The sequence below is a fragment of the Xiphophorus couchianus genome, chromosome 7, assembly GCF_001444195.1.
Source record: "Xiphophorus couchianus chromosome 7, X_couchianus-1.0, whole genome shotgun sequence".
In the NCBI taxonomy this organism is placed as follows: Eukaryota; Metazoa; Chordata; class Actinopteri; order Cyprinodontiformes; family Poeciliidae; genus Xiphophorus; species Xiphophorus couchianus.
In genome coordinates this window covers 2,430,152-2,448,069 of record NC_040234.1, presented here as the reverse complement: position 1 = coordinate 2,448,069, position 17,918 = coordinate 2,430,152, and the positions used below count along the sequence as shown (strand labels likewise).

The 17,918-nt window shown below is 42.1% G+C and overlaps 1 protein-coding gene across 1 annotated transcript in view; it reads right to left on the bottom strand.

Annotated features, from left to right (window-relative positions):
- itgb5 (integrin, beta 5) overlaps positions 1 to 17,918 on the bottom strand; it is a 55,283-nt gene that overhangs the window by 35,972 nt on the left and 1,393 nt on the right. The window contains exons 2-10 of the mRNA XM_028023722.1: positions 17,042 to 17,127; positions 15,664 to 15,871; positions 15,334 to 15,583; positions 13,843 to 14,011; positions 12,213 to 12,374; positions 10,301 to 10,396; positions 10,117 to 10,206; positions 8,007 to 8,141; positions 1,286 to 1,460 (exon numbers count right to left, since the gene is read on the bottom strand). Of these exons, the coding sequence (XP_027879523.1) occupies positions 1,286 to 1,460; positions 8,007 to 8,141; positions 10,117 to 10,206; positions 10,301 to 10,396; positions 12,213 to 12,374; positions 13,843 to 14,011; positions 15,334 to 15,583; positions 15,664 to 15,871; positions 17,042 to 17,127 (1,371 nt within the window). The remainder of the gene's footprint in view (positions 1 to 1,285; positions 1,461 to 8,006; positions 8,142 to 10,116; positions 10,207 to 10,300; positions 10,397 to 12,212; positions 12,375 to 13,842; positions 14,012 to 15,333; positions 15,584 to 15,663; positions 15,872 to 17,041; positions 17,128 to 17,918) is intronic.

The window sequence follows — 17,918 nt, the reverse complement described above, 5'->3', positions numbered from 1 at the left end:
GAACTGACTCAGTCTGCTACAGCTGCGTGTCGTCTGGTTTATGTCTCTACCTGCTGTAAACATCTACAAACTGAACTTTTTGCCCAGTTTTCATTCCAAAACGCAAGAAACTGAGTCAGAACAGATGGAGAGCGTCTGAGAGGGTCCATTTCCACAGTCTGTCACAGATTGTTAGCTGAATGAAGGTCTAAACTTTGACTGAATCATTCTAATACATGAATATGCTTTGGTTAGAATAGTAAAAGTGTGATTTTTCTAGCTTAAGAACATTTTTTTTTCAGAAAAGCAATTAGCTTTTATTGCTTTTAATGTAAAGCTTTAATGCAGCTTTACATTTGTCCCCTTTAATATAATCTTGTAAAATTTCTGCAAATTATCCGCCATCATAATTTCATCCAGCCTGACTGACCTGAGCTCCAACCTGCTGAGTCACCTTCATCATCCTGATGCTCAGTCTGTTCTGGCTCAGTTATCTTGATGGCGTTGTGTTGGTGCCATTTCAGTGGGTTCAGAGGAACCGTTTGTTTCAGTGACTCATCACATTTTTAGGCCCTTTGAGTTTTCTGTTTCCTGTTGGAGGGATGAGACGTTTCCAGCAGCTTCCTGTGAATATCCCAGCCCACCATTCCCATTTAGAAAAGGGAAACAGCAATAAGCCTTGGTTTATGGAATCGAGGTTTCCTATAAAAAAAATTGGTTTATTTATAACTGAACATATTTGGTATTTTTTGGAATCACCCAACAGATTATATGTAAAACTAAAATCCCCAAAAACGTTGAGAATTTATTCTTCCTGCGCAACATTAAACTAAGCATGAAATGTTTACAAAATAGATTATTTTGTAGGAATAGATGTGAAAATCATAGAAAACTTCAAAAGTGTTTCACACGCGAAAGAAAGGCAACTACATTACTGAGTGGGGAGCCGTGGGGGACGGAGCACGAAAGCTGCATCTCTGAGGAGGAGATTGAGGCGGAGCTAGGTCCACCCAGGTGTTTCACACAGCTGAATGGTTGCCATGGGAGATTAAAGGTTGCATAAAAAGATACTAAAGGCAACACTAGGTGTGTTTTTGATGAGAGAATAAAATTATAATATGATGAAAAGCTCAAAAAAGTTGATGTTAGATAACACTGCCCCTTTAAGTAGCATATCTCACATTCCTTCATTTACCCCCCTCTCTAACAGAAATGTTTTATGTTCAGTGAAAATCAGTGTCACTGGTTATGTAATGCAGCAGGATGTGATGTCATCCAGGGTGTAATGTGTGTTTGATGACCGTACCAATGGAGTTGCAGAGGCTGCTGTTGACCTGCGCCGTCCGGCTGCAGCTGCAGTCACACTGATAGTCCACAGCCACCTCCAGGCGGTCCTTAAACCCCACCGGCTTTATGGTGAAGGTCTGGTCGGTGCCGCGGGGCGGGCAGCCACGAGCTTCCACACTCACATCGAAGGACACCTACCAACAGGACAGTCGTTAGAGCGCAGAAAGCCATTTTTGCTTTTGTCAAAAGCAAAAATGGTGGGGGGTGAACCCTGTGTGACCCTGGCCTGTTGGTGTGGCTCTGGGACACACAACCAACATTCATCTGATTACACCGAGGAAGGAAATCCTGAGAATGTTTTTTAGAAAACCTCATCCATCCCAGATATCGGTTTTAGTCATGAAAGTAAAGCACAGAGACGTTTCTGGATCCAAACCAGAGTTCTGAGATAACAGCAGAGTCCAGCTCTAATTAAAGGGTGTTGGTATCCGTATCACAGAACCTATTTATACACACCCTGCTGAGCAATGAGTAAGAGGAAATACAGAAACATTCTGCTTCAAGGTTCTAAACAGAGAAAAGTTAATAATGCTACTCAAAGAACTTCTACTCAGTGAATTTACTTAAAAAGCAACCAGGCATCAGGTTACTGACTGTTCACATGGAACAATTCATCTTATAATCTGAATCTGTGTAGACATATTCAGTGTTTCTTAGCATTTCCAAAGTCAAGAAAAGTGGCAGAGAGCAGTAAACAAATCCCACAGACCTCAGTGTGTTCTATATGACAGAACATGCTTTTAGGGTTTCATCTTTTATTTTGTTTTTGTGGGTGAGGAAAATCTGAAGGTTATTGTAGAAAAAAAAAAAAAAAAAACATTCTACCAGCTTAGGTGTCACTAAACAAACATAAAACACATCTACGTTTTACCAGGACTTAAAGATGAGGTAAATTAAAGTAGTCGTGTTTTTTTTAATAAACAAAAGCCAAAATACAGACTAATGAGCAGAAAACACTGACCTGATCAAACACGTGGCTACATAAACACTGGGAGTACCTCTATAACAGCAGGAGTTTGGGGTGTTTGTTGATCACAGAGTCCATTTCCAAACTGTTTAGAGTTCATCGTTTTGCCTTGAGAAAGATTATTCACAAGCGGAAAAAAATAAATAAATGAAGACGGCTGCAGACCACGCAAAGCCAGGAGACGCTACTAGGAACCCACTGGCAACAACTACAACTCCACAATACGAGACAACACCACAGGAAAAGGCCAGAACAAGTTCTGAACAGACCATAAACTCATTTGTCCTCGCTGTGTTCACTTCCGTTTGTCTCTGTGAGAAATGTAACATTACCTAAAAGGTTATCTAAGGCCAAAACGACATGAAAATCAAACCTCAGCCACACATGAGAAGCAGAAGAGCATTGTGGAATGATTAACGGAAACAGAGAAGCAGTCAGCATGCTGATCATTTTACGATGTTGAAGAGATAGAGAAATATGTAAAACGTCAATAAATATAGGCTATAACATCAATATTATTCATCTGTTCAAATTTCCATATTTGTGCATCCCTTCACATAAATAACATCTCTCTTCAGTAACTTTCAGCTGCATGCCTCATTTGTCTTTCATGACTTAGTTACATGTTTCTTAACTTCTAATTATTGGGAAAAAACAACTCAACCAGAAGGTCAAGGACAACTCCAAAAAAAGAGTGAACCAAAAGTCCTCCACAATAATAAACTATACAAAATATCATTCTTTGAAGTTGATTCTGTATTTTTCTTTTTCAAATTGCACAATTCTGTAGTTAATGGAAGCTACTGTGTCTATGAAGGAGCTGCTCTAATTCAATATTAATTGTTTAACTAAGAAAATTCTCAATAATCCAGTTTTGCTCAGAAGCTTTGAAGCAAAGACAGCCAGTTCAATAAAATCTCTCAGATTCTAGCATAATGCTGATCTCTTATTTATTTATACACAGGTGACCGATTGCTCGGTTCTCTTTTCTGATGTCAGGATCTAAATGCCCGGGCGGATTTCAGGGCAGTTTCCAGGGGGGATTAATGAGGGGACGTCTGGGATGAGCAAACAATCGGAACTGAATCAGAACAGGAAGAGGCTTGGTCACATGCCACAGAGAAACCCCCTCTGCCCCAACGCGGGAAGCTTAACAAGCTAACGAGGCTCACAATTAAATTTACTGTAAATGTGAGTCAGGAGGAGAATGGTCCACACAGTCATGTGGCCCATTGAAAGAGCTGAGAGGATGTGACACGCTGATGGGGGCAAGAAGACAGTCAGGGACAGTAGTGAGACTTTAGTGAGAAAATCTGAGTGTTTTTAAATTATTGATCTGATCTACATAAAGAACCAGAATGAAATCCAAGTTACTCTGAGGTTTAATGAAAGAGAGATTAGACCACTTCCTGTGCAACAGGAAGTGGTTGGGTTAAAGAAACTTGTGTTATAAAAATAGGCTGAGGGGTTTGGATGGGTGTGTGTGTGGGGTGGGGGGGTAACCATAGATACATCCTCTCTAATTATGGAATTCTTATGACTACCCTAAATTCAATTAACTGCTATAAAACTAGAGAATTAGGTCAAACAAAGCAACACGCAACTAAACTCAAATGATGCAGATTTGCTTTGACTAAAAAGCATCGGCATTAAAATAAAAGCAGCCGTTGCTGCTTCTGCTGCCAGGGCGAAGCGGCCCAGCCAGCATTCTGATTCCCTTCATGCTGGGCGGTCTCACAGGCCTGGTCCGGCCCGCTTCCATGGGACACCATTGAGATGCAGCAGCAGGCGGCGGCCCCGTTTCCTCAGAAAACACTGGCCTCCAGCAGGATAAAAGACGTCACCCCAGAGCCCCTCTCCATTCATCCAGACTGAATCGTCCGGCTCATTCACCAGTTTTTCCCATCCCAAAGCAGACCAGGGAAATAAAGCATCCCAGTGGAGGGACAGAGAGGAGGATTCCTCACTATGAGGCTGCATGTTAGAGCCTGGCCCTCCTCAACATCAACAATAGATTCAAATCTCATCCCAGCCTTGAACGGAATAAAAAGTGACCATGAAAGCCTTTTAGATGCACAGCAATCCCCTCAGACACCGGCCCAGCTGATGCAGCCAACAGCCAGCAAAGCATTTCATTTGATGTTTAACTCCCGTCTGCAGAGTCAAGTCAAGTTTATTTGTAGAACACATTTAAACCACAAGCCACTTCGCAGTGCTTCACACCATAAAACATAATTCAGTCACAAATTATGAAACAAGCAAAACCTTCTTATGACATGTTTTGCTTATGACATTCTTATTACATTTTATCAAAATCCATAATCAAAATCACCAAGCAAATATACATCAAATATATTGATCAATGTCCCAGTTATGAATCAAAAGCAGCTCTTAGTCTAGATTTAAAGGAACTCAGTGTTTCGGCTGTTTTGGAGTTTTCTGGATGCTTGTTCCAGATTAGATTAGAACTGAATGCTGCTTCCCCATTTTCTGGTTCTGGCTGTGGTGATGAATAGACTCAGTCTACCGAATCAAAAAATGCCAACAGAAACACATTTTTATTAGTACATTTATATTTGGTTCAATTGTGTAGGAATGAGCTGCTCAGAGCGGCAGCATGCTGGGGCAGATCTGTTCGTTTAGCTCTGATTTGTTTTTCTTGTAGACTTTTGGTCATCATTTTTTTTTAGTTGAGTCATTGCATGTTTGGACAATTATTCCCTCTGGTTCCGGGTGCTAGCAGGAATATAAAACATCTTTGGTGGCGCGCCTGTATCAGAGACTCTGGCTGAGCCGAAGTCCTGATGGTGACAAACTGTCACTATTAGTAAAGAATAAATACTGCAGCATTTAGGTATTTAAGTATTAAGTTGGTATTTTATTGTACTCGAAACCTAATGAGCTCTTAAACATAACCTTATGCATGCATACACTTTGCATATGCATATGATTTTAGTCAAACAAGTGATAGCAATTAACAGATACATTTCACCCTCTTTTCTTCACCCCATCATCATGATTTCCTTATTCTCTATTTTAGCATCTCAACAATGGGCATCCAACAGACCAAGACTATTATTGTCCTGCAGAATGTAAATGCATTACAGTTCAGTCTGACCAGTCTCTCAAATACAGCATGAAAGCAGGTCTATGATATTGTTTGTGAACATAATATTACAATGGAAATTGTGATGTGATTTATTGTGTGGCCTTCCCCAAAACCCTGGTGTAAAACAAACAGCCCGGTGAACTGGTTCGGAGGAATGACAAAGAGGTTCCACACAGTCAAAGAGACATGCTTTGTCTCCGTTATGAGCAAAGATCTCACCATCTACAAGCTCCTATGTATGATGGTTTCACACCAAGAGCAACAGGTTTAAATATGGGGGTTTCAGTACAGGTAGAAATGCCATTTATGCCAATAGTTCCCATGGCTACAGCAAACAAAACAGGGGTTGCACCAACCACTACCACAGCTTAAGGACATCTCCTAAATCATCTGGCAACATCAGATAGATTTAAATTGAAAGAAAAAGAACTGACAACTTAATTACTTGGAACTAGACCAGGCATTAGGATTGAAACTGTGCTGTAGGAGCAAAAATAGGTGAAAACTGATCAGTTTAAGCTCATTTTGGTGACTTCTTGTCAGGTAAAAAAAAAAAAACACCTAGGGCTGAAAAGGCAGAGTTTTTAAACAGTTTTTCATCCTGAAGAAACTCAGATTGTGCCAGTTTCTGGTAATACCATGATGGAGCCTGAGCTGACAAACTGCAACACTTTGTCATTTGACAAAAGACTGAATGCAGATGAAATACTGGTTTTGTTTTTAGAACACTCAACAGGTAGGCGTGGCAGGTTGTTTGTTACTAAGAATGCAGAAAGTCGTTTGTCGTGTTTAAAGAAAGGTTCAGACCACAAAAGGTGGTTGAAGTGAGCATGTTCCACCAGGCAAATAGAGGAGATCTAGAGATTCTAGCTTAGTAACAGATGTATGAGTTTGAAGGCTGAAGGAAAGATAACAATGTAGCCAAAACATTCAAAGATTTCTAGTGGGTGGCAAAGTTTCTGTGAGCAGTGATAACAGCACTGAAGATCTTCTGACTGGCTTGATTCAGGCATTTCCTTCCCTTTCTTTAGTTTTGTTTCAACAAGCTAAACATCATAGATCTGCATCTTTATAACAATGTGCAAAAAAACAAAACAAATATTTTATGTAATCAGTCAGCCTTTTTCACTGCGATTACTTTTATTACACACTTCTCCTGTTTTTTACATTTAGTAACATAAATGTTACTACATAAATGTTCTTCCTGCCCTAGTGTAGCAGGAAAGGAAACAAACAGGTTGGATCAGATAACCTGCTTGCTCAGGTTATTGTTAGCAAAAAGGCATAGCTGATTGCTATCCGGTTGGATCAGCTTGGCTAAGAACAGGTGTTTGGAAACTGATGGGTGAATCCTGCATACAGCAACCTGTTAGCACAGTTAGTAACCCACTAGCATATCATGTTTAGGAACTTGTTAGTGTGAAATAACCTCCTAGCGCTGTTAACAACCTGCTAGCATGGTTAGTAACCTAATAGCACTGCGAGGGTACATGCTAGTACAAAAACCTTCTAGTGTAAAATAGCCTTGTAGTGCAGTTAGCGACCTGCTAGCATAGTTAGTAACCTGCTAGCACAATTTGTAACCTGCTAGCATAGCGCTGTTAGTAACCTGCTAGTAAAGTGTAGTTATTAACCTGCTAGCAAGGTTAGCAAACTGCTAGCATGACACAGTAACCTAGTAGCATAGCGTTGTTAGTAGCATAACATGGTTGGTAACCTGCTAGCATAAGGTGGTGAGTAACCTGCTAGTGCAGTTGGTGTTGAATGGGCAGTGAAACACAATATTGGTAAATATTAGTCACCATAACAGCAATATTTATAGTGCATATCAATATCAACCCAGATATTCACATTGGTACATCCCCACCACAAAACTAAACATGTTATATAGCATTTGCTTAAGCCTAAGGCTCTAAAACTTAAATGACATCCAAAGCTGCTCCTGTTGTGATTCCACCTTATCTGCTGACCAATCAAAAAGTTAGAATAAATCAAGATTTTCTCTCTGAATACTTTCCTCTTCCCCATCTCCAGCCTTGTTTAGTACTTGTGAAACAGGTAGAGTAAAAATGGTCTGGAAGCAGCACAACCAGCTGAATCAGAGGGAAGTGGTCTCTTTAAATACACAGAAACTGTAAAGATGAAACGAAATTTTACACCTCAAGGCTTTGTGTCATTCAAGTAAAAGTAAAAATTAGACCACCAGCCACCAATCAGCTGTAACCACACCATACTCTCATGCACTCAAATCAGTAGCCTGCCAGCCAGTTAGCCGTCATCTGCTGGTCAAAAGCTGTAATTTGGGAAACAATAAGCTATAATCTGCCTGTAATGTTTAATTAAAAATAGAAAGGCTGTTTGTTTCATCGTCAGAGCAGCAGCATTCATCAGATACAGGTCGTTGTGCTGGAGATTTCTCTTGGACTGTGCTGCAGTCTGAGTGGTTTAGGTCTTAATGGTGACCAGAGGAAGCAAATGATAAAGTTTTCATAACCCCAAAGCAGAAAGCACTGCCAGGCTGGAAGATCTCTCAGAGGTTTCTCTGTGGCTCACTGCATAATAAAACATTTAGAGTGTGAGTGAGAGGTTTGGAGAAGGACTCACTGTTTCTCCAATCTTCAAGTCTGCACACTTCCTAAAGCCTGGCAGCGGCTTCCCATCCTGGCAGGTTGCGGTGAAGGACAGGCTGATGTCCTCGGGGTGATCCGACACAGTCAGCTCCACCTTGGACCGAATGTTCTGCAGATACAAAAAGAGAAAAAAGAAAAGAAATCAGGAATAAGAAGGTTAGAAATAGATGATTAATAGCTGGGCAATAAATCAATAAAATATATCGTGATAGAAACGTACTCGATATCAATAGACAATACATCCGACAGAATTCAACAACTTCACTGAACTCCGATCCAGAACCACACAGCATTCTGGGAGATGTAGGCAGATGAATGGCTTTCGCAGCTCAACCTCTCACAGCGAGCTAAGCAAGGTGTGTGGCATCAACTAACTCACTCTTTGGTAACCTAGCAACAACATATTGAGCAACTTGCACACAGTCTTCAAAATAAAAAACGGCAGTGTGCAGTTTGAGAGAAAATTTAGGATGAAAGAGAAAAGATGGAAGTTTGGCAGTAATTCAGATATTTCATATAAAAAACTAATTAATAATCATTGATACGGACTGACATGTTGTGATACGTTTTTCAGCCGTATCGTCCAAGATGATTTCTAAAGCAGGAGAGGACTTTGAGCAGCTATTCTGGAAGTGGAGGAATATTGACAACATGGCTCCCATCCTGCTGCTTCATGCCTGCGTGTCTCTGGGTGAATAATAGAGCGGAAAAGAAACATGAGGAATGTGTTTTTTACACTCAATTTGACCACAACTATGAGTATTGCGCGTGGATGCAGGCTGCAAGTGGAGTGTTGCAAACAGCCGCATGCAGCTGCAGCTCAACTGTACCCAGAACAAATGAGAGGCGTTCCCACGCACATGGAGGAGACGTGGAGTCCCTGCTCTGACCCTGAGCGCCGCAGTGGCGGCTGCAGCCGCTGATCCCAGGCTGCTTGATACAATGTGGCAGCTGGAATGTTAATGCCTCCGTGTGTCAAAGATCACCGAACCCGCTTCTGACACACATCAGAGGTCAGAGCTAAAGGCGGCTTGTCCCGGCTGAGGAGAACGTTTTACACGCCCACGCAGGAAAACATGAGGCGAAGCTGCACACACGCACTGCTTCAGGAAACGTGTTTCATAAAGACCCAATCAGATGAGAGTCTGGCTTCAATTTAGAGCCCAGACAGGAAGAAGAGGAACATGCTGCACTCAGAGAAAAACACTGGAGGAACTGGGGTTTTTAATACAGAGTCCAGCAGGACACACACACTGAGGCAGCGTCAATGTGTGTGTCCTGCTGACACATGGGTTCCTACATCTCCTCCTGGATAGCGGTGAGAACCGTAGCGCTTTATTTCATCACCAACACGGCTGATGACCTGTCAGAGGAACCGATCGGCGGCTGAGACCTCATCACTACCTTCACAATGACACCAAGATCCAGATTAGAGCTCAAAAAGTTAATTGTGATGAATGATTATTGAAATAATCGTCAACTAATTTAGTAATCAATTAACCGTTAACTGGAGTGCACTGAAACAACACCCCCCTCTCAACGGTAGGTGAGAGGGGGGTGGACAAAACTGGACAATAAATACTGGACAATAAATATATATTTCAGATAAAAAAATCTAGTTAAAAAAATTATGCATTAAAAAAAAAAGCTCAAATCTTCTAGTAAGCACTGTTTGCTCTTCAATTATTAATCTGGTAATCAATAAAATAATCAGCATATCATCCCTGGTTTGTATAGATGTCGAGTCCAGCAGAAAGGCCTAATGTTTCTTCATGTTGGTGTTTTTAGCTCCATCATCTGCTACAAATGATCAAGCAACACTAAAGTAATATTATGTTAATGCATCTTAGGCAATAAAATGTTTCCTTTCTTAATTGAATTATTTGCATATTTGCATTTTCTCATATGTTTCTAATATTGTAGGTAAATGGAAAGAAATCGGCAAAATGTGGCATTTTTAGCAGAACAGTGAGGTTCATGAGGAAGAATCTGCTTCAGCTGTCCTCCCCCTCCTCTTATCAGATGGCTGCATCCTGAGCAGACCCACACAAACACAAACAGGAAGCCGGGCTCGTTCCACTCACGTTGTAGGCGGCGATGATCAGCTGGATGACGTTCTTCGAGTCCTGGTCCAGGATCTCCACTGTGGTTCCAGGTATGAGAGCTGTGAAATTCTGAAAACATGACATCAATAGAGACAGACCAGAAAAGTGTCAAAGCACTGAGAACAAAGATGCTGTTGGATGCTCACAGAGAGATGAAGCAAACCTTATAAATAACGTAGAGCCGTTTGGTCACGGCGAAGATGAGGAAGATGTTATTTTCGGCCAGTTTCTCTCCAAGCAGAGCGAGGGATGGATAGTCCTGCAGAGAGGAAGAATCATGAGGCATTGTGGGTATTAGACCCACATGTGCTGCCAATGAATTACAGTTCAGATCAGACAACGCTCTGAACTTTTGACCTCAGGATAAACGTTAATGTGGAGATGTTATCGCTGCTGCACCCTCCTACGTCTCACACTGTGATGTGTTCATTATCTCTGGAAGCTTTGGTGTCTCTGATCTGAAATCCAACAGATCAGAACAGAAGTCACCCAGCTGGGAAACGGAGTTCGTCTGTGTGGAGTTTAACCTCAGTATAAATCCAGCTGTCCTGTTTCTGCCTTCAGGTGTTAGGAGAACATTAGAGGACGAACAGCAGACGGGTCAGGGAGAGCATTACGGAGGTAGACTCATCACCTTCTACGGTAGGGTCTGATGATTCTAGACAACTGGAAACTTTCTGCTGTAATCCTAGGAAGTTGCGTTGTTGTTTGGTTAATGTCTCATGTTGGGACACCTGGACTTTTTTTTTTAATGGAACGAGGGAGGTTTTTTCCCTGAAGAAGTGCTGAAAGCTTACGGAACATTTGGTTAGTTCCGTGTGAAAGTGACTCAGTGGTGAAAATTGACCTCTCTGACCAACCAACATTAAACAGAAGAGGTAGATTTCATCTTTCCAACGCCGACCCTGCAGTCCTGGCTCGCCTCCACGGCGGTGGTTCAGCAGGGCGGGATCAGAACCACTCACATGGCATCATCAGCAACATGTTTGGATCGTCAAGCAACAAGGAGCCAAACGTTGACCTGAATAGAGGGCGGGGCCTAACCAAGCCATTAGAGACTTCAATGGCCCTGTAAGTCTGGTCGCTATGACTACAGCAAGCTTGTTAGTGCCAAACATATTCAGAACTTGGGTGAGAAGCAAAATGTCTTCAAAAAGCAAGAGAATGAGATTAATTGCCTTCTACTCAGTAACTATAATTATTCATGTTGTTCTGTTGAAACCAGAATTTGGACCAACAAGGTGAAGACTCAGATCTAGACACACGGCACAAACCTTCTCTGGCTTCTAATTACAATGACTTTAAAGTTTAGGTGTAAGATGGGACGTTTTGTGGTTTTTATACACAAACACCTTAATATTTGTAACCGGTTCTACCGTACTTAACATGTGGTTGGTCAGTGAGGTAGAAACATGTCAACACACACGAACCTGTCTTAAAGAGGAAGTCCAATACATCAATGAGAGAGAAAGGTCAACCACAGACTGTTTCAATTATCTTATTTTATAAATATGAACCATTGCGTTTAAATCGCTGTCACATGCCATTACAGCAGACCCCCATCCAGTGGTTCAGTCGTCATAAATTTTGCAAATCCAAGCTATTCCTGAAAAATCTGCTTAGTTGCAGATTTTTTTGTGCAGCCAATCTGAAACATTCACTTAGGAAGCTGAAGCACCTCGACACAATGCAGCTGGACACAATACTGACGGCCATTTGCAAAGCAGCAAAAGTATCAATTATTTTTGCTTGGCAGTGATTGGCTACAGCATTACTAAAATGGTTTCCACTGTGTATTATTGCATATTAAGGTGCATATTTGGTGTGTGAACTAATAAAATAGACAGCAATAAGTATTTTCAGAGGAGATCTCATGTGTTTGCAGATTTTAGCTCTTTGTGTGTAGCTGTGGTCTCTAACCCCAGGTAAACTGGGAGTCTCCCATAAGGATTATAAAGTCCATTGATTTCTGGTTTTAAATAGGCTTAAAACCAGACATTTCAGATGGTGTTCGAGTTTCTCTTGGTCATTGAGGTGTTCTGGGGCTTTCATTTGGAGTTGGTGATTTGTCTCACCATCTTGGTGGAGGCGCTGTACTCATTGTGGTTGTTGAGGTGACAGCGGCCGTCGTGAGGCTGGACCAGCCCCCCCAGCCGGCCGTCCAGAGCCAGGTGCGGCACGTCGTCCGTGGCAAACACCAGCAGGTGGTAGGCCTCCTTCCTCCAGCCGATCTCCTCCTGCCGGTGTCACAGCAGAGTCAGAAGCTGGCCGCGGCCAAGCAGGATGAACTGTTACAGTCACTGGAGCTGCTACAGGAAGGGCTGATCAGCAAAGGTTAGCAAAGCCTGAACATAATAAAAAACAGAACTCAGGATTAGGATTTTATTCTCCAGTTTAGTTTTGTTTACTGAAAGGTCACGTATAGTTACACCTTCCCTCTTTCTAGAAAGCCTGAGAACCACTAGTCCACACACACACACACACACACACACCCACACACACACCCACACACACACACACACACACACACACACACACACACACACAGTTTTCTACAAAAGACTCAGTTCAGGCTATTATCACCAGGAAACAACAGGCAGGGCTCCCAGACTGCTGACTAATGCATCATGGTGCTAAAGAAACAGCGTTTCACCCAATCAGCAGAGAGAAGCCTTTTGCAGCTCTTTTGTTCTCTATGTAAAGTTCTCAGAGCGGTGGGCGTCCCAATCAGAATCCTCTGAACACCAACAACACACACACTGTTGTGGGAAGAAACTCTGCTCTGTGCATCAAACACTGTTTGTGTCAAAGCAAAGCAGCTGATCTACTATTCCCACATATGTAATTATTTCTGTTCATACACAGAACATGACAGCAACACTTTATGAATCAAAATATTGTTCCACCCTAAAATGTTAAACATTTTTAATCTTGTAATACAACCCAACACATCTGTTTGTATTTCTCAACAACGCTGCAGAAGCATTTAAATATAATCTAATGTTTGGCAAATAAATAAGCAAACCTGAGGGAGTCGAAGCCTCACTGAGGAATCAAAGCAGATGAGGGTTAAATGTAGAACATATGCTGGTGAGTGGATGTGTGGTGACCAGATACATGGAAACTCTAATAAAAACAATCTTTTTCTAGTCACTGAACTAGAAAAACATCATTATATGCCATCGCAGGTCAGCTGCTAATACACAATCTTGTTTGTAGAAGTTGTTATAGAGTGAAAAGAGTCTTCAGCTGTTGGATAAAAAACTGTGTTTTAAAATGCCAGCAACATCAACCACTGAACGCATTTATATTCCAAGCTTCTACTGTACATGATCAGTTTTTATGGGGGAATTTCTCTGTATTCCTGCAAAACAATCTGCACCTAGAAGCCGTGCTGCAACTAAATCGGACCCTCAGATCGAGTACCACCTTGAAGCAGCAACTGTTTGAAAGACAGCAGCTCCAGGTAATTACAAGGCAGGTCATTCTCTTCCCTTAGAAAACAATTAAAGTGGGGGTGGAAGGCGGGATGTGACTGGGCCTGCGAGCGCCTCGTCCTCCTGACCCAGCAGCTGCACCACACTCAGCTTCCTGTCTGTAACCATGGCGCTTTGCATGAATGCGCAGACGAGCGCAGTCCGACACAACTTTGTGCCGTCACTGGGAGCATTCCAAGTAAGATTAAGGTAGGAGGCGCGGCGTCACCTTGCACACGGCGGCCTGCAGGATGGCGTCGAAGCCGCCCTCTGGAGCGTCTCGGTTCCGGGACACCATCTGCTTCTGCACCTCCTCGTTGAAACGGTCCACTTTGTCCGTCAGAGAGAGGATGTGGCGAAAACCGAAGGTGGGCACACAGTTTGGGAAGAGCTTGTATCTGTACAGGGAGACACGGACAGAACGTCAGGCTCTGGAATTAAACAGTAAAAGCACGCTAAGCAGTAAATATTATCTTTTAAGTCCCAAAGCTTTTGGCTTCAGAACTAAATAATAAAATACCTGATGATGATCCAAATCAGTTAATAAAAGGTACCAAAAAGTAAGAGTTGCACTGATCCGATATTAATTTCTGTATCAATCCAGATTTTTTTTTTTTAATCTGGTTACAGAAAGAGAAAAATAACTTACTGTTATATTTCTGATGCAGTAACTGAAGCCGCTTTCCTACTATTACTCTAAGCTAAACATGGCAATGCTAACTTGAAACAATGTGTTATTTGCTGCTGCATTACATTTTAAATGTAAAGTATAAAGTCACAATGTTTCTGTTTTTTCCTGACCGTACCTGAACCCACCAGTTATGTTACATATTAGAGATGCGCTGAGGACTGGCATGATCAAAATGCAAAAAAATAAAAAAATAAAAAAGTATCACTCACACAGCAATGACAGGAGGCTGCTTTGGTCAGCACAATGTCATTCACACACACACAAACACACATGCACGCACTCAACTGAGCGGGGATGTAACCTAGATGGCAAGTGATGCGTGATGGTGGTCTCACCTCTGGGGTAAACACTGTGTCCCCCCCACCCATCTGTTCTCCTTTCTTTACTGAGTTTGCATCACCAGCTCCTGCAGAGCGTTCTCCTTCATTCTGCCTCATTCTAGCAGCTGCAGCACATTAATATACATGAATCATATTAAACAGCAACATGAGGTGTGACTGTTACTTCAGTCTGCTGCAGACTGGCCAAAATAAAACCAAACTGCTGAGTTTTAGGCCAAAACAAGTAAAGTATGAGGAGGGTCAGACGATATGGCTGAAAAATCACAATATTGATAATTGGTCAATATTGATAATATAAATATTGATAACTATTGATTATTAATAAGCTACTATTGTTTTAAATGTCTAAAATTCTGCCAAACTGGTGACATGACCTTTGACCTTTATTGTTAAGTAGCTATGACACACGGTGGGAAAACATGAAAGTGCTGCTGAACAAGTTACTCAACAGGCTGTTGCTAGGTAACCAAAGAGTGAGTGAGTTTGTTGTTGCTCGCTGTGAGAAGTTGAATGGCTAAAGTCTTCTCTCTGCCTACATCCCCCAGAATGCTGTGCGGTTCTAGATCGGCGTTGAGTGAAATTATTGGAAATTCAATCAGACGTATCACTTATTGATTTAAATACAGTTATTGACTTATTGCCCAGCCCTGATCCTGAGTGCTGCGTTGCGTCTGGTCGTGCTTCCTACCCATTGCAGGGGTTCTCCTGGTACTTGGGGGCCGTGTAGGAGAAGGGAGACATGTTTTTATCCACGAAGGAGCCGAAGCCCAGACGGAAGTTGCTGGTCAGCTTCCCCATCTCCTCCGCCAGCTTGGTGCCCAGGTTACGGATGGTGTCCAGGTCGTCTTTCATGGACAGTGAGAGGTCCATCAGGTAGTAGAGGTCCACCGGGTAATCTTCCACCTGCCGCACCTGCAGGCTGAACGCCGTCTGGTCTCCTGCAGGGGCGGAGCCAGCTTGTGTTTACCCACAGACGGACGGACGCCTGGCAGCTTCCTGGCATTCAGCCGGTTCTTACCTGGCCGCAGGCTGAGGGAGATCCTCTGGGGCATGATCTGCACCACGTCGTACTGGGCCGGTCCCGATCCTTTAGTGCTCAGCGGTGAGTTCTGCAGGACGGAGATTGTACTCCTGGGGTACTCGATGAAGCGCGGCTCACAGCCCCTCTTCTGCAGGTTTTGCTTGAGGTCGCATCGCGACGTCAGCGAGCGGCGCTTCCCGAAGTCCTGCAAGACCAGACGCAGCAAAGCTCACGCTGGTGGTCACAGCAGCTCAACCATCAGCTTTTCTAAATGGCAAATCATGACTCAGAGAGGTGATAGTCGAAATAATAATCAGGTTATTTCAAGAAAGAGAGTTAAGCTCAACATTCTACTGTATCCATGTTTGAGGTTCTTATTTTGAAGGAAGAAAAAGTGCAATGCTTGTTGACCATGTGGAATAATATTGGCTTGTCTTCGGTGTGGCTGACAACACTTATTTATGTAAAAAACTGATTTGTTTGTATGGCAGCATTTTTGCAGAAGAGTTATAAAAACCAGAGAAAGCAAACAGTTGCCATGGGAAACGTAACCCAGCCTCATGGTTGGCTCACAACACAGAGGTCCACTTCTGATCCTCTGCTATCCAAACTGAAGGGTTTTGTCTCTGCACAGTCTTTAGATCGCATCTATTAATCTCAAGTTCAAAATCAAAAATATGTACACAGATCTAACCAGAACTACACAATTCAAGGCTGAACACAAACTCCTTCCAAACAGCTTCATAAAACCTTTATTCTGCATATCAAAACAAAACCTGTTTTCAATTTTTGAAAGTCAGACGAGAGTAAAGAGGGGATATTTGGTTTTTCATTAAATTTTTATTAAATAGTTGATGACTATATAGTTGTGGCCTCCTGTAATAGTCTGGTTCATCAAAAAAAGAAAAAGAAAAGTGCTCTGGTCCTTTTTTATTTCTGGTTATTGATTTGCTTAGGAGGCCATTTTGGATTATATTGACACTGAAGTGGCTAGCACGTCCATTCTGTTTGATTAAACCCATCACTAAAGCACGCTGTGTGCTTCAGGGTTTTGGTTTCAGAGAACCACTGCTAGCCTTTGCATATCTAAACAAAACACAGCACATATCTGTGGCACAATGTTTTCTAGATAAAGCTTTCATCTTACGGAAAAGCTACACTTTATGTTTAACCTCGACTTTGTGTTCACTGTGTCCAGGAAAAATGTCCCAACTAGTTACAAAACGTTTCAGATAAACAGCAGAACAGCGTCTGGTGATAACAGTTTAAGATATTTGCTCAACATATTTTTGCCGATAAATGAACAAAAGATGCTTATTGAAGCAGAAAACCTGCATATTACCTAGCAGGTGTCTACAGGATGACAGTCACTCACCTCTTGTGCGCACCAGGCGCAGCTGGGGTGGATCAGGAGGCATTCTTCACAGGAGGTGGCGCTGCCGCTCATACAGATGTTGAGACCTGAGGAGAGAAGATCAGCAGCTGGATTCCTACTAGGTACATTCAGAACAGAGACATATTTGCTCACTGTTATGGGGTTTTTCATCAGTTATTGTAAAAATATGGACCCACCAGGAGGATGTTTGTTAAGTGTTTTTTACATTATTTTGTAGGGGAGACGTTAATCAGGAGGGTTTTAAACTAGGATTATCCCTGTCAGGTGCTTAGCTGTTCATAACTCAAGCAGAACTTTTCTTTTTGTATGAACATTGTTTTATAAATAAAATTGATTGACTGATTGATATTCATCATCACTGAACCCAACATCAGTTATTTCTGTTGCATCTATGAATTTATGCCTGACAAAGAACTGATTTTTTAAAATTTGTTTAATCAGTGATCAAACTTATACTATGCAGGTTTCCTCCAAGCCGTTCTTCTCCCGTTGGATTGTAACTAGTCAGAGAGAGACTGTAATGGCTGCTGCAGATCCCACTCTGTTTGTCACTCGCTGCTTTACACATCTCCTTACCCAGAATAATGTCCGAGCAGAGAACTACAGCCATGTTTCATGCCGAATTATCTAAAAGTCACACGAAACAAATTAAACATGCTAATGTTAGGCTAGCGAGCATTTCTCTGGACCTGCAGCAGCTTAAGCATCGTCCTACAAACTACTGACCAGTAATCTACACCGGTCATCTCTTCTGCCAAATGAACCTGGCTTCATTTACAAAACTCGTTATGATGGTTTGTCTGTATGAAGATCCTTTCTTCATCTAATTTACTTACAAACTCTGCGTCTCTTATTT